This window comes from Malania oleifera, chromosome 4 (assembly GCF_029873635.1).
Source record: "Malania oleifera isolate guangnan ecotype guangnan chromosome 4, ASM2987363v1, whole genome shotgun sequence".
Lineage (NCBI taxonomy): Eukaryota > Viridiplantae > Streptophyta > Magnoliopsida > Santalales > Ximeniaceae > Malania > Malania oleifera.
In genome coordinates this window covers 110,799,864-110,822,489 of record NC_080420.1, presented here as the reverse complement: position 1 = coordinate 110,822,489, position 22,626 = coordinate 110,799,864, and the positions used below count along the sequence as shown (strand labels likewise).

The 22,626-nt window shown below is 42.2% G+C and overlaps 1 protein-coding gene across 3 annotated transcripts in view; it reads left to right on the top strand.

Moving 5' to 3' along the window:
• Positions 1 to 1,442: 1,442 nt before the first annotated feature.
• The window catches only part of LOC131152920 (receptor-like cytosolic serine/threonine-protein kinase RBK2), a 35,277-nt gene continuing 14,093 nt past the window's right edge, over positions 1,443 to 22,626 (top strand). Inside the window, exons 1-5 of one of the 3 annotated variants that reach the window (XM_058104881.1) lie at positions 1,443 to 1,922; positions 3,564 to 3,676; positions 3,793 to 4,167; positions 4,536 to 4,787; positions 4,880 to 5,034. In XM_058104881.1, the coding sequence (XP_057960864.1) occupies positions 1,882 to 1,922; positions 3,564 to 3,676; positions 3,793 to 4,167; positions 4,536 to 4,787; positions 4,880 to 5,034 (936 nt within the window). In that variant the 5' untranslated portion in view covers positions 1,443 to 1,881. Of the gene's footprint in view, positions 3,000 to 3,563; positions 3,677 to 3,792; positions 4,168 to 4,535; positions 4,788 to 4,879; positions 5,035 to 22,626 lie in introns of all 3 variants that reach the window. The other 2 variants (XM_058104883.1, XM_058104882.1) reach the window with 2 other exon arrangements.

The window sequence follows — 22,626 nt, the reverse complement described above, 5'->3', positions numbered from 1 at the left end:
TTATAAAAAAAAAAGTAAAACAAAAGAAAATCACTAAAAAATATAACGTCATATAGGTCCAAATAGCAAGTCACCCTGTACACATGCCTTATATGAAAGAAGCATGAAAGTTTTTAAATTCATATTCAAACCCTAACATGTATTAAAAAAAAAACTCAAAATTCAAAGTGAAAAAACCTCATGCATAATCTCATACACTTAAAAAAAAAAAAAAATCCTTATGCAAAGAAAAAAAAAAATAAAAAAAAAAAAAATATATATATATATATATATATACACAAGACTTACAAGTAGCACGAGGCTGGCAATGAGCAAGAGAGTACAAACTCACAAACTCAAATTAAGAAGAGGTAAAATAAGAGCAAACAAATGGGCAGTACCCATAAAAGTAAACAAGTGAGAAAAGGGGTTTCCCACCCTTATATAATATGGTTTTTTTGAAATCATACTTAACATAAAAATTAATTTTATAAAGAAAATCTTAAGTGATGGTTTTTTTTTTTAAATATATGATTATATGTAAGGTTTAGTCAGTCAAATATTTATTTTATTTTATTTTATTTTTTCCTCGCAAACTGAATTTCTACATAGATTGATAAGAGAAACTATGTAATGAAATATTTATAACGCAGTTTCTTACTAATATTTTAAAGAATTTAAAATCTCTAAGGATACTTTGAAATGATATACAGATGTTTCTATTTGTATATAAATGTGTTTTACTACTTTAAAATTGAAATTATCTTTTAAACATGAATTAACCTGTGCTTGTTATCAAACTGTGAGAGAATTAAAGGTTGTATAAGCCTAACAACAATGATCTAACCAAATCATGAACAACTTTGATCAACTAAAAAAATCAATACCCTTAACCATATCACATTTGAATTTAATATCACTAAACTGTTCATCTAACAACTTATTCTATGTTTAATTATATTTCTATATACAGTTAAGTATTACTCATTCTTCATTCATGGTGTGTTGAGACTAATTTAGATACTTCCTCTTATTTAGTATTTTGCAAATCAATTAACTATCAAAGATTTGTTTCTCAATTCATTAATGCTCCTAAATCTTTCGAAATTTTGAATTAACCTTCAATAAGTTTACTTTGTAACCAATAGCTATAATAGATAATCTGTGTTTTAGGAAAAAATTGAAATTGTCTTATTGTCAAAATAATTCTCAGTCTCATCCAAAATGGTCAAATGGGAACCGACTTGTCCCTCTTAAATTAGAAAGGGAAGGGAAACAGAGAAGGTCAAAATTGATAAATTTAAAAACCCATTTGGGCTATAGTTGAAATAACAGAAGATTTGGGGCAGATATTTTATTTCTAAAGGACCCCAAATTTAGTTCATATTTCACAATTCAGTCTTGCAAAAAACCCCACTTTTGATTCATATTTTATAACGTTCACTCTCCCTCCCTCCCTTCCTCCCCCAGTCCCCCCCTATCTCTCTCTACCCCTCCCTGTGTCGCAGAGGCTGATAGCACTTCGGCGCTCTTCGTCCTCCACTTGTCGAACACCCACAGGTGCAGGCTGCAGCGATCCTTGTGGGCTCCAACCAGAGAGAGGGGGAGGGAAGAGGAGGGATAGAGAGAGGGAGCGATGCATTCGAGCTCATCCATAGAGCTATGTTGAGAGCTTTCCATATATAGAACGTGCCATTCCTTTTTTGAGTTCTCAACTCCTCTGGACAAAATAGGCCGAGTTCCTTGCAGGTAAATTTGGGCAAATGTAGACAAAAGTGCAGAGTCTTTTTTTCCTAATCACAGAACAGAGCGATTTCATGAATATGTTAGCCTCTGGCTCTTTCTCTCCTATCACATTTTCTCTTGTCCCTCTCTCCTCTGCCTTATCTGATTTCAGTGTTCATGGCCAATGCTCCTCTAGACATTGGAGCTCCTTCTTCGTGGTACGCTTTCTTCTTTGCGTTCCCACATTTGGGTTCTCCTCATTCTTCTCATCTTTTAGTTTTTACATGAGTGTTTTGAGTTTGGGCTTTTGGGTCTAGTGCATTTTTTTTTTCTTCCGGCGACTAATAGGCAGATTGAGAGATTTAGTATTGTGTATTTTGTGTGTGTATGTGCGCGCGCGCGTGTTTGTTTGTTTTTTTTTCGTGCATACCTGTTCCCCACCTCCTTCTTTCCCCCATATTTCTCGAGCTTCAGCTCATTATTTTTGTTAATTTGGAAGATATTTCCCTATTTTTTTCTCTTGTGGTTGTGCTTCTCTGATTGTTTTTCCGATGCCTTTAAATTTCAGCTTTTGGGTTTTCAGAGATTCTTTTTCTATGTGATGACAAAGTAGATTCAAGATTCGGATATATATTCTGTTTTATCTAATTGTTTAGGAGCTTTAGCTGATGGGTTTTGTTGCTTTTGTATTTTTGAACTTTAGCATTGCAGATTCAGAAGTATATGTATTGTTCATTCTCTAATTTTACTTTTAAAAAAAAGAGTGTCTAAGCTTTAAGAAATCTGGGCTTACACTTTTTGGGGATTTTGTATTCTGATGCTGTTACAATCAAACTCCAAAATAACGCAACTGCAAAGGAGATGAGTAAACCAAACGAAAAGAAACACAAGGCGAACACCATGATTTACTGTGTTCGTCTTTGAAGCCTACATACATGGGCAAGGGAGGAGAGAAATTTTATAATGGATCAAATGAAGGCACAGCTATTATCAGAATCTCACGATGCTCAAACCCTAATCCTAGACATTCATAATCTCATGTAGATGAAAAAATAAATTGTCCAAACCCTACAAGCATATGTATGACTTGCAAATACGAAACAGATTGCTGGCTAGAGTCGGGTCTGTTCCAACTCTGCATAGCGACCTCATAATAGGTGACATGCAATGGGCAGTTTGCCTCATGGGCTCCACTTCGGCACCCCCCCCCCCCCCTCTCTCAGGAAGGGCCCGGTATCAGTTGGCTTGAGGCATAAGAATTCAAGATATACTCAACAAATGCAATGGCAGCGCAGGTTTAGAGATTTCCATACGTTGTTTTTTATATTCTTTTTCTAAATATATTAATTTTCACTGTTATTTTGGAGTTTGGTTTGAAAGATTTCTTGGATCGATAATGGATAAGGATGCTAGGATTTCTATTTTTGTGATTTAAAGACCTTAGTTAAATCTAGTTAACCTTATAAAGAAAGTCAGCACATGGATGTTGTGGATTTGATCGTTCCTTTAGATAATGTAGCATATTTAGGTTTTGGCATTGTATCTTCTGTGTTTTTTATTTTTTTCTGTTATTTTTTCTGAATATGGATGACTATGTTGTGGCTTAAGAGCTTATTAGGGGTTCCATTTAATTTCTCCTACTTTCTCCATTTCCCCTTCTAAAATTGTTTTTGGGATATTTTCCGGCTGCTTCCTGTTATGGACTGTTGGACATTTTGAGTTTGACGCCATTTCTACTTCTTCTTTTTTTTACTCTCCCCCCCCCCCCCCCACCCCACCCCCCCGTTTTTTTTTTTTTTTGTGTAGGGGGGCAGGGTGACTGGAGATTCTTCATTAACATGTAGATATTATTTATGCAGGGGAAGTGGTGAGGCTTCTGGTGACAAACCAGAAAATGCACCAGAAGATGGCAATGATCCTGTAGGATATACAACACTAGGTTCTCTGCTCTCTTCATCTTTTTCTGCCCAAGGTGCTCTCCATTAGTCATCTTCCTTGGAACTCTCTCCATGGCACTTGTGTATGAGTACATGCATATTCATTTGTCTTAATTTCCACTTTCCTCATGCAATGGTTTTTCTCTTCTAGATTTGAGATGTTTGGATGTGGAAAAGGAGAGACAAGATGTGTCTTCTCCTAGGGGAGTTTTAGAGGGAATCTTGGAATCTGAAATGGATTCTTCCAAAACCAATTCATTTGAATCCGGAACTCATTGCTCAACTTCAAGCTCACTTTCTCATTGGCGTGGATTCTTCAATTTGTGGAAAAGAAAGTCAATGAAACGGTTACCAACCTTCCCTCCTCTTGTGCCAAAGATATCAACACGAAAGAGCAGAAGTGCAAGAGAAAAAGCTTCTGCAGAGCTGAATCAACCTGAGGAAGCAAATTTTTGCTACTTCAAGTCATCATGGAAGAACTTCACACTCTCTGATCTCCAAAATGCAACAAACAATTTCAGCCAAGGTGAGGATTCAGATTCATTTGCTGCATATATTCACTGGATTTTAATTTCTCAGTTCAATTTTGTGGTAACTGATTTGGATTTTTATCCAATTTCATAGTGAAGTGTACTGGTCCAATTGTCAAACTGACAAAGTACACAAAAAAGTTATGGTTGCTTCTAGAAAAATCATGATTGGAATCTTGATAGAAAGGGTAATTATTAGAAGATGTAAATTTATGGATGTGTTGTTTGTTTGTTTAATAGGATGCCAAATTGAATAAGACTGAGCTCTTTTGTTGAGGCAAATTTTTATGTTGCTTTGCCAACCATAGGGTATGAATGTGTAGCACTCTTAGCCTCCATAGTGATGATATTTCTTTTTTAATAGAAAATTTGATTGGAAAGGGCGGTTATGCTGAAGTTTACAAGGGGTGTCTTCAAAATGGGCAGCTGGTAGCAATTAAACGGCTAACCCGAGGAACACAAGAAGAGAGGATAGCATGCTTTTTATCTGAAGTTGGCATTATAGCCCATGTAAATCATCCTAACACTGCAAAGTTGATTGGGTATGGAGTTGAAGAAGGAGTGCACCTTGTCATCCAATTATCTCCACGTGGGAGCTTAGCCTCCGTTCTTCATGGTTTGTTCACAATTCCCATGCTCATGTTTCTCTAATCATCTTTGCCCCTTGGTTTACAGGTGTCGTGTACTTCTTTTAACTATGTTTTCCAGGTTCAAAAGAAAAACTAGATTGGAGTATTAGGTATAAGATTGCTTTAGGGACAGCTGATGGCCTAATGTATCTTCATGAGAATTGTCAAAGGCGAATTATTCACAGAGATATCAAGGCTGATAATATTCTACTGACAAAGGACTATGAACCTCAGGTATTTTACAATTTTCAACTTGTTGCTGATCAAGTAGAAATATTTCATTCTTTGCCAAAATTTGTGCTGTATGATCATTTCTTGATAAAACTACTCCAAGGAGCAATGGGATACAACAATTCATTAGGGGTTAGAAAGAGCCTACTTGTGCTTGACATAGCAGCATTCTATGTTGCCAGTGCCAGCTTATGCCATTGAACTAGTTTTGCCCTTGTAGTAAATTGTGTCCCTTCCAAAACTAAAATTAACCATATTTTTGTAATTGTACTTACTTTTAAGGGCCTCCATAGAATGTTGAACCTTTCAAATTGCACCATAACAACGTCATCTGTTTTGCTGGCTAAGGTTTATGGTATTGGATGGGACTAAATAGCTCAACACTGGACTGTTATAATAGTTATCTTATTCCATGTCTGAATTAGGATCTATAGAGGACAGATTAATCTTTCAAAAGAGATTAAAATATAATTAATAAAAAAGAGCAACAACAAAAAAGGGCAGTTCAACTTGTTCATTTCGTGGGCACTGCTAGGCCATGTGGAGGGACTGGCTAGCCTTATACCATGTAAATGGGCTAAGGCCCTCCCTGTGACAATCTGCTTAATTTCCACATTTTTTTTTTCATAATATAATTAAATCAATATCACAAAACTTAGCAGATCATAATCCACTTGGACCTGTGGGTCTCAGGGATACATCAGAAACACATCACGGAGGCCTATGCAGCAGAAAATATAAAATCACATACATACATACATAATCCTCCATCACAATACCATAAATACCAGAGTCACTATATCCACTGCATTTCAATATACACATCCCAAAAACAAGATCTAGGGACATTTTCCACAAAATCCAACCGTCCCTACTAAAACTTACCCTTCAAAGAGGGCAAATCGACAGCACTAGATTAGCGGGGCTTTTTCCACTCTCCTATTAGGGGCTCCTGAAAAGTTTATAAAATTCGGGGTAAGATACCTCTCAGTAAGGGAAATAAACTAGTACTAATGTGTGGCAACATGAGTATTCCGTGTTATACATATACCATACAAAACATATTCAGTAAACTGTTATGTGAAATCTGGTAAAACATATATATCATCAAAACATGGCAGAATATATTGCATTTTCATAAACATATATCATCTCATAATAATAATACAAAAACATTCCTGGTAGGTTAGCTGGCTGTTATCATGTATACCCCCACATGACTGGGTTATGTGGCCCGAAGGCGGGACCTAACAATGGTTGGCCAACCACTGCCAAGTCAAAAGTACAGTCTGTAAGTCTGATTGGTCTGTCAAACCTGGTCCATACACCAGGGGCGCTCACACACTTCTTAAAAACCACATCGACCATCCAATCTCACACTACTTCGTACAGCGGCGTTAATATAGATATCATGATCATGATAACCATGGACACATAACAACGGTACCATGTAAGTCCTAGCTTAGACTAAGCCAACCAGGTTCTGATATCATATAACATATATTTAAACTGTGATACATGGATATTTCATATCATTAATTATCAAGTCAATCATATCATTTTCATATATACGTATATCATGAAAATCATCGGCCTGTACGCCGGTATTTCACATTTTACCATAACTCGGCCCGTTCGTCGGCAAATCATATCATAGCACAGCCCGTACGCTAGCAAATCACATCCATAGTTCGACTCATACACTGGCAAATCACATCCATAGCTCGGCTCGTACGCCAGCAAATCACATCCATAGCTCGGCCCGTACGTTGACAAATCATATACATAGTTCGGCCCATACGCCGGCAAATCAAACACATAGCTCGACCTGTACGCCGGCAAATGTATTAAAATCTCGGCCCGTACGCCGGTTTTCCATTATAAAATTCCGTATCATTAACACGTTCCTAGAAAACAGTATTTCATAACAATTTCTACTCATGCTACACTAAACAGGTTTTTCGCATATTTAACATACCATCATTTTTAACATTATTTTCCCAAATAGAAATCATGTATAAATATATTTATTTTTCTGAAATCATATGCTATAATATTATACAAACTTTTCATAAAATACTAGCTTAGTTTATTTTTCTTGAAAAGCCCCTAAATCAAACACTCCTGCACCCGTAGGGTTCCCTGTTCAACACCTTAAAAATAACATTCCCCATAACTAAAGTTCAGTATTTCTACGCATACTACACTTTTGACAACTGCCAAAAAGCCAAATATTGAGTAGAAAGTCTTACCTTGAATTTGGGATGGTTTTCACCTCAGTCCCATCGATGATTCGCTCCGGCAGATTTGCAGAGAACTTTCTCAGGAGCGTCGTGGTGGCTTCAGATCCTCGAACCGGCGGAAATCTGGCCCAAAATCTTAGAGAGAAGGAGGAGGAACTGAAGGGTAAGAGAGAGAGAGAGAGAGAAGTTATGTGCAGGAAAATAACTGAAAAATCACGTTTAACCCTATTTATCCTGCGAGATTCGTCGATGAGTCACGTCACCTCGTCGACGAGTCCTGTAGAAAGTTCGTCGACGAACCTCAACCCTCGTCGACGAATTTCAGGCTTCCAAACATTCTCTCTTGGTATCTTCTCGTCGACGAATCCTGTCCTCGTCAACGAGCTCCTCTTATACTCTCGTCGACGAGTCCCCTGTGTTCGTCGACGAGGAGTTGAAAAATTCCTCGGGATTATCCCATCCAAAATGCAACATCGTCGACTGCCTCTTTCTGTTCCCGTTTCCATTTTCCTTTCTTTTTATTATTTAACTACAATTATTCTTCGGGTTGTTACATTCTCCCCTCCTTATAAAATTTCGTCCTCAAAATTTACTGCTCATGCAACTCATCATCCCTTAACAAGAAAAGGGTATACTTATTTTATTACTTACCCTCACTTATGACGGAGGAATACCGTGGTTACATTCCGAGTCTTGGGAGATTACATATACAAAAGAAAAATTTTCCTAAAACTAAAATGCTACACTAATTAAACCATTACATGTACCTGCAAAAGAAATATTACCTAACTACTTAAGCTTCTTGAAATAGTTGCGGGTACTTCTATTTCATCTGCCCCTCAGACTCCTAAGAAGCCTCTTCTATCGCATGATTCCTCCACAAAATTTTTACTTGAGGAATCTCCTTGTCACGTAACTCCTATACTTTCCTATCCAGAATCTGTACTGGTACCTCCTCATACACCAGTGAATCATTGAGCTCTAATTCACCATAATTGATGATATGAGACGGATTTGGGACGTATTTCCTCAACATAACAACATGGAATATGTCATGGATCCTGGACAACACAGGTGGCAAAGCTAGCCTGTAGGTTACTGGTCCCACTTTATCTAGAATCTCAAATGGACCGATAAACTTAGGACTAAGTTTATCCTTCTTCCCAAATCGCATAACCCCTTTCAACAGAGCTATCTTCAAAAACACATGATCACCCACATCAAATTTCAGATTCCTGCGACGATTATCAGTATAATTTTTCTGTCGGTTCTGAGTTGCACTGATTCTGTCTTTGATAAGCCGAACCTTATCACCCACTTGCTGAACAAGCTCGGGTCCACTACTCGCCGCTCATCCACTTCATCCCAAAATAAAGGAGAACGACATCTCCTACCGTATAAAGCCTCAAATGGTGCCATGCCAATACTGTTCTAATAACTGTTATTATACGCAAATTCTACTAATGGCATGAACTGAATCCAACTACCCCCAAAATCCAATACGCACGCTCGGAGCATATCCTCCAATATCTGTATCGTCCTCTCAGTTTGCCCATCTGACTGATGATGGAATGCCGTGCTAAACGAAAACTGAGACCTTAGTGCTTCCTATAGGCTCCTCCAAAAACGTGATGTAAAACGCAGGTCTCGATCTGATACAATCGATACTGGCACCCAATGAGAACGAACTATCTCCTGAATGTAGATTTCCGCTAAACGGTTAAGGGAGTAGTTGATCTTGATAGGTAAAAAGTGGGCGGTCTTAGTCAAACGATCAACAATCACCCAGATGGCATTCTGGCCATGTAATGCCGTCGGCAGTCCTGACACGAAGTCCATGGATATATGATCCCACTTCCACTCTGGGATAAATAACGGCTGCAACTACCCTGCCGACCTCTGGTGCTCAGCTTTTACCTGCTGGCATGTCAGACACTGGGCTACATACTCGGCGATCTCTCTCTTCATACCACTCCACCAGTACAACTCTCGCAGATTCTTGTACATCTTCGTATTACCGGGATGAATTATATACAAAGATCTGTGAGCCTCCTCTAAAATAATCTTCCTGATCTCAGTATCGGCAGGAACGCATAATCTGGAACGGAACCGCAAAGTTCCGTTGTCTGCAATACTGAATTCCTCCCCCTGACCACTCTGTACTCTGTCTATCACCTCCACTAACTCTAGGTCTTCCTTCTAAGCAGCTTTAATCCTCATCTACAGAATAGGCTGCACCACTAAACTGGCAATGTGAGCATGAGAACTACTTTCAACTAATTCGATGCCGAGTCTCTCCAGATCCATCATGATCAGATACTGGATCTCCATAACCGCCAACGTTGATTCCCCGGACTTCCTGCTCAACGCATCAACTACCACGTTTGCTTTCCCTGGGTGATAACTGATGGTACAATCAAAATCTTTAATTAGCTCCAACCATCTTCTCTGCCTCATATTCAGTTCCTTTTGAGTGAAAAAATACTTCAAACTTTTATGGTCGGAGAAGATCTCACACCGCTCGCCGTACAGATAATGCCTCTAAATCTTCAAGGCGTGTACTACTGCAGCTAATTCAAGATTATGTGTAAGGTGGTTCTTTTCATATTCTTTCAACTGCCTCGACGCATACGCAACCACCCTGTTATGCTACATCAATACACAACCAAGTCCCTTCAAGAACGCATCACTGTAAATGACATAACCCTCACCCTCTGACGGGATGACCAATACTGGTGCTGTGACTAATATTTGCTTCAGTTCTTGAAAACTTTGCTCACAACTGTCGTTCCACTCAAATCTGACATTCTTCCTAGTCAGTTGTGTCAAAGGCCCTGACAAACTTGAGAATCCCTCAACGAAACGGTGGTAATACCCAGTTAGCCCCAAGAAACTCCTGATCTCTTGGACATTCATCGGTTTAGCCTAATTCACTACGGCCTCAACCTTACTAGGATCTACAGAAATACTGTCTCCAAACACAACATGCCCCAAGAAGACGACCCTCTCAAGCCAGAATTCACATTTACTGAACTTGGCATACAACTTCTTTTCCTGAAGCGTCTGTAGAACCTGCCTCAAATGCGTCTCATGCTCCTCATAACTTCTCGAATAGATTAGTACATCATCAATAAAAACAACAACAAACTGGTCTAGGTATTGGTGGAAGACTCAGTTCATCAAGTCCATAAATACCGCAGGAGCGTTCGTCAAACCAAGCGGCATAACAAGAAATTCGTAATGCCCGTACCTGGTCCTAAAGGTTGTCTTCGAGACGTCTTCTGCTCTCACTTTCACTTAATGATAGCTGGATCTGAGGTCAATCTTCGAATACACCCGTGTACCCTGGAGCTGGTCAAACAAATCGTTGATACGGGGTAGAGGATACTTGTTCTTGATTGTCGCTTTATTAATCTCCCTAGAGTCTATACATATCCTCATAGACCCGTCTTTCTTCTTCACAAATAAAACTGGAACTCCCCACGGAGATATACTAGGTCGTATGAAGCCCTTATCAAGTAGATCTTGCAACTGATTCTTCAATTCTGTCAACTCTGCTGGCGCCATCCGGTAAGGTACTTTAGAAGTCGGTGCCGTACCTAGAAGTAGATCAATAGGGAAATCAACCTCATGATCGGGTGGCAAGCCTGGTAACTCATCTGGGAAAACATCTCTAAACTCCTTTACTACAGGCGTGCTAGCAAGTTTCAATTCATTCTTTGACATCTCCTTCACAACTGCCACAAACCCCTGACAACCACTCAGCAATAGTCTCATAGCCTGGATAGCTGAAACTAGCTGAGGCGGGGATTGCACCTGCGACCTTACGAACTTGAATTCTGCTTTCCTTGGAGGTCTGAATATCACTTCTCGTGCTCGGCAATCTATGTTGGAAAAATTTGCTGCTAGCCAATCCATGCCGAAGATCACATCGAATCCATGTATATCTAACACTATCAGATCAGCAAACAGAATTTCCCCTTGAATATCAACTGAACAACTCCGGAGTACTTTACTACATCTCACTACAGATCCAATCGGTGTAGACATTAACAATTCAACGTCTAATGGTTGTGTTTTAGCCCCACATAATTTAACACACCCCGAAGACACTAACGAGTGTGTAGCTCCTGAATCAAACAATGCAATAACTTTAAAAGAAAGCATAATAACCATACCTGTCACCACGTCACTTGCTGTCTCAGCCTCACCCCGCGTTAGAGTAAACACCCTGGCTGGAGCTGTATCCCTCTGCTGGCCCCCACGTGGCCCCTGGTAACCTCCTCGATATGGTTTGGGAGCTGGAACTGCATCTGGTGGGGTAGGGCAGTCTCGCACCATGTGCCTCGGTCTACCGCAGCGATAGCAGACCACACCACCAGCTCGACACTCTCCCCAGTGCCTCCTACCACAAGTTTGACAGACTGGAGGACCCTGCCTAGCCTGAACCTCGCGTCCCCCAGTCTCCTGTCTCCGCCCTCTACCATGATTTCCTTTCCTCCACTGACCCGGTCTATGACCCTACTAATAACCTATGGATGCAGATTTCTTCCTCTGTCCCTGCTCCTTTGCATCGAGATGCTCACCGATCTCTGTCAGGGCTGCCCTGTTGACTAACTCAGTAAAGTCCTAGATCCGCAGCACCACCTGTCACCCCCCGAACCCGAAAATGGGACTCAGGGGTGAAAATGTAAACCAACCAGTCCCTGTACCATACAAAACATCCAAAGATACAAGATAAGGGATGAGGGTCTGACCCCGTGGGGTTCCCAAGCACCCTATACACATCCAATCATAACAAAATATACGCAGCAGAAAAGGTCATTCTATATATATATGCAGTACTATACCAGAGTTTATACAAGAGCAGAATAGGCTCTATCATACAATGCACAACTAGGTGCCCAACACATTCCAAATTGGCAACCTATCCAAAATACAGTCCTAGCACTTACCCAAGCGCTAATCGCAGTACACTGGCCACTACGCTCCTTAGACCAGGACGCTAGTTCCGGTTACTTGAAGGACCTATAAAAATGTACGTACAGTAGGGGTGAGACATCTCTCAGTAAGGAAGAATCTAGGTTATATCGGTGTGTGACATTTGAGTATTATCATGATACAACATACACGCAGTTAAATGCAGCCCAATACTAATTTCACAACAGTGCCTACAAGCACACACACACATGATCAGCAATCTCGGTGTCGTCACACCCATCAGCTCGAAGCCTGCCCGCGACATACGGCGTTGGCCCGTAGCCAACCCGCGAACACGGCGCCACCGGCATATGGCTAGTCCCCGACTCCCATGGCATCGTATTGGCGCTAAACTGGTGGATCCACACCCTTCGGCCTGATCTGCCGGAATAGGCTCACGCCCTCGGATATAAAGCCGGACCTTTGCCAATCTATGGCCAGCGATTTCATACATCCTCGGATATAAAGCCAGACACTCTCAGTACTTGGAACAATTCGGAACCGTGTTCCTACTAGCATTTAAACAATCATACACAACAAACTACACCCATTTGATAATCTAAAATCATGGTTTTCCAAACATATACAGTTTAAAACAAGTTAAGACACGACCATCCCAATAACACAGTATAAATCAACATATACGCTCGGTTTCCAACAAAACCAGGGATGTAGCCTGGTACTCCCTTTTTCCTAAAATTGTAATAATGAAAAATCCATAGTTTTTTCCGTTAGATCCCCCCAAATGAGTAGCCAAAACACACACAGGACCGTGAACCACAGTTTCACCGAGTCCGATTTAAAAAATAATCGATATAAACTCAGTTCCCCTTACCTTTTCCCCGAACAGCAAATCCCGAACACCAAGGCCCCTAAACAGCGAACTGAGTTCCAAAACCTACAAATTACAGTACAGAATATACTCACAAGACTGTTCTCTACTAAACTACCGGATCAGAATTGAAAACCAAGCCTTACCTCGATTTTTCACCAAAACCCGAAAATCTCTGAAACGGGATTCCAATCCGTAGAATTTGTAGAGAATTCTTCCACGATCCTCGTGGTAACTTTAGATTCACAATTCTAACGACGATTAGCGAAGAAATCTAGAGAGAGGAAGTGTAGGGAGAGCTCTAGAGAGAGAGAGAAGATATTTGAGTTTCTTAATTGTTAAGCAATGAAATTTCTATTTATAGCTCCTTTGACCCGGGCAAACTCGTCGGCGAGATGGTGTCCTCGTCGACGAGACTCAATAGTCCTCTCGTCGACGAGATGGAGGATTCGCCGACGAATCTTGATATCACCAGTTCCCTAAACTCCTCGGCTTCTCCTTGTCGATGAGTCTCTGAACTTCGTCAATGAGAGATGCATGGCCTTCGTCGACGAACTCTGACTTCGTCGATGAAGCTTGTTCAAATACCAATTTTACCCTTCTCTTATTTATTTAAATTCATATATCACGGTTCGGGTTCTTACAACCTCCCCTCCTTACAAAAATTTCATCCTCAAAATTTGCCATCTCTCGAACGCAAACTCATTCGTACAACAGACATATACACGCAATACTAACAAGAAACTGGTGACTACTACAGCACAGCCCCATCCTAACATACACATACATACCCTCACTTATGGCGGAGGAATACCGTGGTTCATATACAACCGTTTCAGGAGTTCACAATGCATATACTCCCGACAACTAACCACCTATCCCAACCCAAAGTAGGATAACGTACAAGTGCTCAAAACAACTATGGATACTTCCGGCATATTTCCGACTCCAGTTCCCAAGAAGTTTCTTCAACCTCGTGGTTCTGCCATAATACCTTCACTAACGGTATCTCTTTGGTACGAGGCTTCTGAGCTTTACGGTCCAGAACCTGAACAGGTATCTCCTCATACGCTAAAGTATCCCCAATTTCCAACTCATCATAACTGATAACATGTGATGGATCCAACACGTACTTCCTCAACATGGATACGTGAGACACATCGTGGACCCTCGAGAGTGCTGGGGTAAGTGCAATCTTGTAAGCTACCAGACCCACTCGCTCAAGTACCTCGAATGGTCCGATATACCTCGGGCTCAGCTTGCTCTTCCTCTCGAATCTCATCATCCCTTTCATCGGAGCGATACGCAAAAATACTTTACCCCCCACCTCGAACTCTAACTCACGGCGGCAAACATCTGCGTAACTCTTCTGCTGACTCTGAGCTAATTTAATCCTCTCCCAGATCAAACCCACCTTCTCAGACGCCTGCTGCATAAGTTCAGGTCCTAACATCTGACGTTTACCAACCTCCTTCCAACATAAAGGAGATCGACACCTTCGACCATACAAAGCCTCGAACGGTGCCATTCCGATACTAGATTGGAAGCTGTTATTATAAGTGAACTCTACAAGTGGCATAAACTGTATCCAGCTACCACCGAAGTTTAACACACAAGCTCGCAACATATCTTCCAATATCTGTATCGTCCTCTCCGGCTGTCCATCAGTTTGGGGGTGGAACGCTGTACTGAAAGTAAGTTTCGTCTCCATTGCCTCCTGCAAGCTTATCCAGAATTGAGAAGTAAACCTCGGATCTCGATCTGATACAATGGACACCGGTACTCTGTGCATTCTCACAATCTCATGCACGTACATATCTGCTAGCCTACTCAAAGTGTAGCCAACCTTCATCGGTATGAAATGAGTAGATTTCGTCAATCTATCCACGATCATCCAGATAGCATTCTGCCTGTGAAGCGCTGGTGGCAAACCGGTCACAAAATTTATGGAAATATGCTCCCATTTCCACACCGGAATAGGCAAAGGCTGCAACGGCCCTGCTGGCCTCTGATGTTCAGCTTTTACCTGCTGACACGTTAGACATTGCTCCACGAACTGAGCAATCTGCCTCTTCATACCAGACCAACAAAAGGACTCGCGCAAATCCCGATACATATTTGTACTACCTGGATGTACCGTATACAAAGAACGATGCGCTTCTTCCAAAATCGCCCTTCTGATCTCATTATCGTTCGAAACACATAGCTTGACCCCAAACCTCAACACACTTTTGTTAGAGATGTTAAACTCTGTAGCTAGTCCCTGCTGTACCTTTTCCATAACCTCTACCAACTCTGCATCATTAGCCTGCGCGGCCTTAATACGCTAAAACAAAGTCGGTTAGACCACCAAACTAGCAAGATAAGCCTGATCATCACCTACCACCAATTCCACGCCAAGGCTTCCCAGATCTCGTCGGATGTGACACTGAGTTACAACTGCAGATACAGCCGCATGCCCTGACTTCCGACTCAATGCATCAGCTACCACATTAACCTTCCTCGGGTGATAATTGATCGTGCAATCGTAGTCCTTGATCAACTCTAGCCACCGTCTCTGCCTCATATTTAGCTCCTTCTGTGTGAAGAAATACCTGAGGCTCTTATGATCAGTGAAGATCTTACACTGCACACCATACAAATAGTGTCGCCAGATCTTCAGTGCATATACAACAGCAGCCAACTCTAGATCATGCGTAGGATATGTCTTCTCATATTCTTTCAATTGCCGAGAAGCATACGCTACTACCTTATCCTGTTGCATAAGCACACATCCTAGACCTCTCAGAGACGCGTCGCTATAATTCACAAACCCACCATCCTCCGAAGGAATGGTCAAAACCGGAGCAATAACCAGCCGGGGCTTCAATTCCGGAAAACACTGCTCGTAATCACTGGTCCACTCAAACTGAACTCCCTTCCTGGTCAATTGAGTTAGAGGCCCAGATAGTTTAGAGAACCCCTCTACGAACCGACGATTATAACCCGCCAGTCCTAGAAAACTCCAAACCTCTTGCACATTCTTTGGCCTCACCTAGTCAACCACAACTTCAATCTTGCTAGGATCAACTGATATACCATCCCCAGTAACCACATGGCCTAAGAATGCAATTTGACTCAACTAGAATTCACACTTCTTCAGTTTAGCATACAACTTCTTCTCTTGTAAAATCTATAATACTAACCTCAAATGTACCACGTGCTCTTCCGTACTCCTTGAGTATACCAGAATATCGTCAATGAATACGATCACGAATCTATCCAGGTACTTATGGAAAACCCTGTTCATCAGATCCATGAACACCGCCAGAGCATTCGTCAACCCAAATGGCATGACCAAGAACTCGTAGTGGCCGTATCTAGTTCGGAAAGCCGTCTTCGCTACATCCTCAGCTCTAACCCTCACTTGATGATATCCTGACTGCAAGTCGATTTTCGAAAAGACCCGCGTCCCTTGCAACTGGTTAAAAAGATCATCGATACGAGACAAAGGATAGCGATTTTTCACAATCACCTTGTTAATCTCACGGTAATCAATGCACATCCGCATCGACCCGTCCTTCTTCTTAACAAACAATATTGGAGCTCCCCAGGGCGAAACACTAGGTTGAATGAATCTCCTGTCTAGTAATTCTTGCAACTGCTTCTTTAACTCTTGAAGTTCTGCTGGAGCTATTCGGTACGGAGCTTTAGATATCGTTGCTTTGCCAGGCAGCAACTCTATCACAAACTCCACCTCACGATCCAGAGGTAAACCAGGTAAATCATCAGGAAACACATCCGGAAACTCGTTAACTATCCGAATATCCTCACGTCTCAGCTCATCCCGCGACGGTTCCTCCACACAAGCTAGGTATCCCTGACTCCCGTCTAAGAGTAACCTCATCGCTTGTAGTGCTGATAGAATCTGTGGCATCGGACGCACAAACGATCCCACGAATTCATACTCCTGTTCCCCAAGAGGTCTGAAAACTACTACCTTCCTACAACAGTCGATCACCGCATAACTGGAGAACAACCAATCCATCCCCAGAATAACATCGAGCCCTGACATGTCATATACCACGAGATTCGCCAGTAGCAGCTTTCCCTAAATTACTACTGGGCAATCTATCAACATCTTCCTACAGAAAGATACACTCCTAGATGGCGTAGTAACAGATAATACATCGTTCATGACTTGGGTCTCAACCTCACACCGTCCAACAAAATTCACAGATATGAAAGAATGGGTTCCACCCGAATCAAACAAAACAGAAGCCTTATTTGAAAGCAATAATAAGGTACTTGTCACTACGTTCCCTGCATGCTCAGCGTCCGTTGGAGTAAGAGAGTATACTCTGGCTGGAGCTGTATTCATCTGAACGGTTCCCTGAGGTATTTGGTTGCTCCCTTGGTTCACACTAGATGCAGGCACATCCCGCTTCGGCGCACGACAATCACGAAACATGTGACCTGACTGGCCACAGTTGTAATAGTTACCTCCAAATGACTGGCACTCACCCTCGTGCCATTTGTGGCATCTGGTACAACGTCTACTAGTCTGGCTCATTTGAGATTCCTAGTGCTCGGTATTCTGATGATAACCCGAGCCCTTGTTCCTCTTCTTCCACGATCCCTGATGAGATCATGTTTGAGAACCAGAAGGTACTGTCCTCTTCCTCGATTCTTGATCCACCTCGTCCTCTCGGATCCCGGTCTCAATTACCGTGGCTTTATCCATCAACACCGAGAACTCGTGGATCTGAAGCATACCCACTAGTCTGCGGATATCCTTCCTCAGGCCCTTCTCGAACCTACGAGTCTTCTTGTACTCACTCGAGATCAAACACAGTGCAAACCGGGACAGCTCTATGTACCGAGCCGCATATCCCTGCACCGTCATACTCCCCTGAGTTAGAGCTGAAAACTCATCCGCCTTCGCATCACATACAGAAGCCGGGAAGTATCTATCAAAGAACACCTCCTTGAAACGGCTCCATGTCATCTCCTCAGGATTGACTCTTTGCCTCTCCAGCAGACTCACTGCAGTCTACCATCGACCGCCTCCCCAGATAGCTGGAAGGTAGCATAGAGGACTCGCTGCCTATCCGTGTAGTGCAAGACCTCCAAGATCCTCTCAGTTTTCTCCACCTAGTCCTTTGCTATCATTGGGTCAGGTCCTCCAGAGAACGTTGGAGGATGCATGCGTGCGAACCTTTCAATGGTGCACCCAGCAGCAATAGGAGAGCGCTCGCGTCTCCTCACACTCGGCCCAATCTCCCGTAACACCTGCCTCGTCAACCCTCGAGGCACAGAAGGAGACTCATCACTCACAGTCTCCTCGGAGCCACTTCCCAGGTCATTATCCTTGGGCTTCATTCTGCAGCACAATAGGAATCTATCAGTATCCCTACATCACATACAGTTAACACAATGATCTACACTAATCGTGTTAACTAATTCTTGCCAGGTCTAGGTCTGTCCTATCACACCGACACGAAAGTCATCAATGATCTGCTATGCTTTTACTGGAATCGTCATCCCAGGAAAAACACGGAATACCATCGAAAAATCCCAGTCTAGCAACCGAACAACCCTCGACCAACTCTATCGATGTCCAACATCCTATACTCTGGTATGTACTCACAGCTAAGTCTAACCAAGTCTACAAGACCTAACAATCTGGTTAGCTCTGATACCAAGCTGTCATGCCCCGAACCCGGAAATGGGACCTAGGGGTGAAAATGTAAACCAACCAGTCCTTGTACCATACAAAACATTCAAAGATACAGGACAAGGGATGAGGGTCCGACCCCGTGGGGTTTCCAGGCACCCTATATACATCTAATCATAACAAAATATACGCAGCGGGAAAAGGTCATTCTATATATATATGCAGTACCATACCAGAGTCTATACAAGAGCAGAACAGGCTCTATCATACAATGCACAATTGAGTGCCCAACACATTCCAAAATGGCAACCTATCCAAAATACAGTCCTAGCACTTATCCAAGCGCTAACCGCAGTACACCGGCTACTACGCTCCCTACACCAGGACGCTAGTTCCGGTTACTTGAAGGACCTATAAAAATGTACGTACAACAGGGGTGAGACACCTCTCAGTAAGGAAGAACACATGTTATATCGGTGTGTGGCATTTGAGTGTTATCATGATACAACATACACGCAGTTCAATGCAGCCCAGTACTAATTTCACCACGGTGCCTACAAGCACACACACACACACACACGATCAGCAATCCCGGTGTCGTCACACCCATCGGCCCGAAGCCGGCTTGCGACATACGGCGTTGGCCCGTAGCCAACTTGCGAACATGGTGCCACCGACACATGGCTAGTCTCCGACTCCCATGGCATCGTATCGGCGCTAAATTAGTGAATCCACACCCTTCAGCCTGATCTACCAAAATAGGCTCATGCCCTCATATATAGAGCCGGACCTTGCCAATCTATGGCCAGCGATTTCATACACCCTCGGATATAGAGCCGGACACTCTCAGTACCTGGAACAATTTGGAACCGCGTTCCTACTAGCATTTAAACAATCATACATACACATGCATGCTCACATAACCAAACAAATCACACCCATTTGGTAATCTAAAATCATGGTTTTCCAAACATATACAGTTTAAAACAAGTAAAGGCATGACCATCCCAATAACATAGTATAAATCAACATATACGCTCTGTTTCCAACAAAACCAGGGATGCAACCCGTCACCCCCTTTTTCCCAAAACTGTAATCATGAAAAACCCATAGTTTTTCCCGTTAGATCTCCGCAAATGAGTAGCCAAAACACACAGGACCGTGAACCACAGTTCCACCGAGTCCGATTTCAAAAATAACCGATATAAACTCAATTCCCCTTACCTTTTTCCTGAATAGCAAATCCCGAACTCCAAGGCCCCTAAACAACGAACTGAGCTCCAAAACCTACAAATCACAGTACATAATATGCTCACAAGACTATTCTCTACTAAACTACAGGATCAGAATTGAAAACTGAGCCTTACCTCAATTTTTCGCCAAAACTCGAAAATCTCCGAAATGGGATTCCAATCCGTAGAACTTGTAGAGAATCCTTCCACGATCCTCGTGGTAACTTCAGATTCATGATTCTAACGACGATCTACTAAGAAATCTAGAGAGAGGAAATGTAGGGAAAGTTCTAGAGAGAGAGAGAGAAGATATTTTAGTTTCTTAATGGTTAAGCAATGAAATTTCTATTTATAGCTCCTTTGACCCGGGCAAACTCGTCGACGAGATGGTGTCCTCGTCGACGAGGATCTATAGTCCTCTCGTCGACGAGACGGAGGATTCGTCGACGAATCCTGATATCACCGTTTCCCGAAATTCCTCGGCTTCTTCTCGTCAACGAGCCTTTGAACTTCGTCGACGAGAGATGCATGGCCTTCGTCAACAAAATATGACTTCGTCGACGAAGCTTGTTCAAATACCAATTTTATCCCTCTCTTATTTATTTAAACCCATATATCACGGTTCGGGTTCTTACACCACCACCTGCTTAAATATACTCCGCCTCGGGCCTCTCTCAAACTGTCTCGCCTTCTTCACTTTATCAGGAATAATGTACGGGGCGAAACGAGAGAGTTCGATGAAATGCGCCGCATATTGCTGAACTGATAACTGTCCCTGCTTCAAACGCAGGAACTCTTCCACTTTAGCCTCCCTGACAGTAGCTGGAAAATATCTATCGAAAAACAACTCTTTAAATCGATCCCATGTCATGGCTATCGGAGTCACCCTCTGCTGCTCCAGCAGTCTCAAAGTAGTCCACCACCTCTCGGCCTCTCTTGTCAGTCTATAGGTGGCAAAGAGGACCCTCTGTTCCTCAGTACACTGCAATACAGTCAAGACTTTCTCGGTCTGCTGCATCCAGTTCTCAGCGGCTGCAGGATCAACTCCACCTGAGAATACCGGAGGATTCATCTTTGTAAACTTCTCTATGGTGCACCCATGGCCTGCAGATGGACCACCCTGCTCCCTCGAGCTCCTAGCGATCTTAGTCATAACCTGCTGAGCCACGCTACGTAATACCGCGTCAGAGTCGGTCCCAGCTGCACCTTATGGTCATGCTCCATCACTGCCACTCGCATGGGCACTACTTCCTCCTGGATCCATCCTGAAAACAACAAACACAACTTAGAAATCCTATCCTTATAATTTACCCACCTATCCTCACCACTTATCTTAACATTTCCAACTTATTTCTAATCCCCAGTCCTACATTCTAGGAACATAACCCGACAATAGCTTACTATGGTTTTTCTAAAATCATCACCCCAGGAAAAACATAGAAACTACCACGGAAGTCCTGCCTTTAAACTGTAGAACAAAACCTCAAATCATTTCCTATACTCTGGTATCGTTTCCACTGCATTCTAAAGTATACAGAACCTAGCAACCTAGACTCGGATACCAAACTATGACGACTTGCTTAATTTTCACATTTTTTTTTTCATAATATAATTAAATCAATGTCACAAAATTCAGCAGATCATAATCCACCTAGACCCGTGGGTCCCAGGGATACATCAGAAACACATCACGGAGGCCTATGCAGTAGAAAACATAAAATCACATACATACATACATAATCCTCCATCGCAATACCATAAATACCAGAGTCACTATATCCACTGCATTTCAATATACACATCCCAAAAACAAGATCTAGGGACATTTTTCACAAAATCCAACCGTCCCTACTAAAACTTACCCTTCAAAGAGGGCAAATCGACAGCACTAGATCTGCGGGGCTTTTCCCGCTCTCCTATCAGGGGCTCCTGAAAAATTTATAAAATTCGGGGTGAGACATCTCTCAGTAAGGGAAATAAACTAGTACTAGTGTATGACAACATGAGTATTCTGTGTTATACATATACCATACAAAACATATTCAGTAAACTGTTATGTCAAATTTGGGAAAACATATATATCATCAAAACATGGTAGAATATACTGCATTTTCATAAACATATATCATCTCATAATAATAATACAAAAATATTCCTGGTAGGTTAGCTGACTGTTGTCATGTATTACCCCTACATGACTGGGTTGTGTGACCTGAAGGCGGGACCTGACAATGGTTGGCCCACTGCCAAGTCAAAAGTATAGTTTGTAAGTCTGATGGATCTGCCAGACCTGATCCGTACACTAGGGGCGCTCACACACTTCTTAAAAATCACATCGACCATCCAATCTCACACCACTCCATACAGCGGCATTAACACAAATATCATGATCATGATAACCATGGACACATAGCAACAGCACCGTGCAAGTGCCAGCCTAGACCAAGCCAACCAGGTTCTGATATCATATAACATATACTGAAACTGTGATACATGGATATTTCATATCATTAATTATCAAGTCAATCATATCATTTTCATATATACGTATATCATAAAAATCATTGGCTCGTACGCCGGTATTTCACATTTTACCATAGCTCGGCCCGTACGCCGGCAAATCATATCATAACACAACCCGTACGCTGGCAA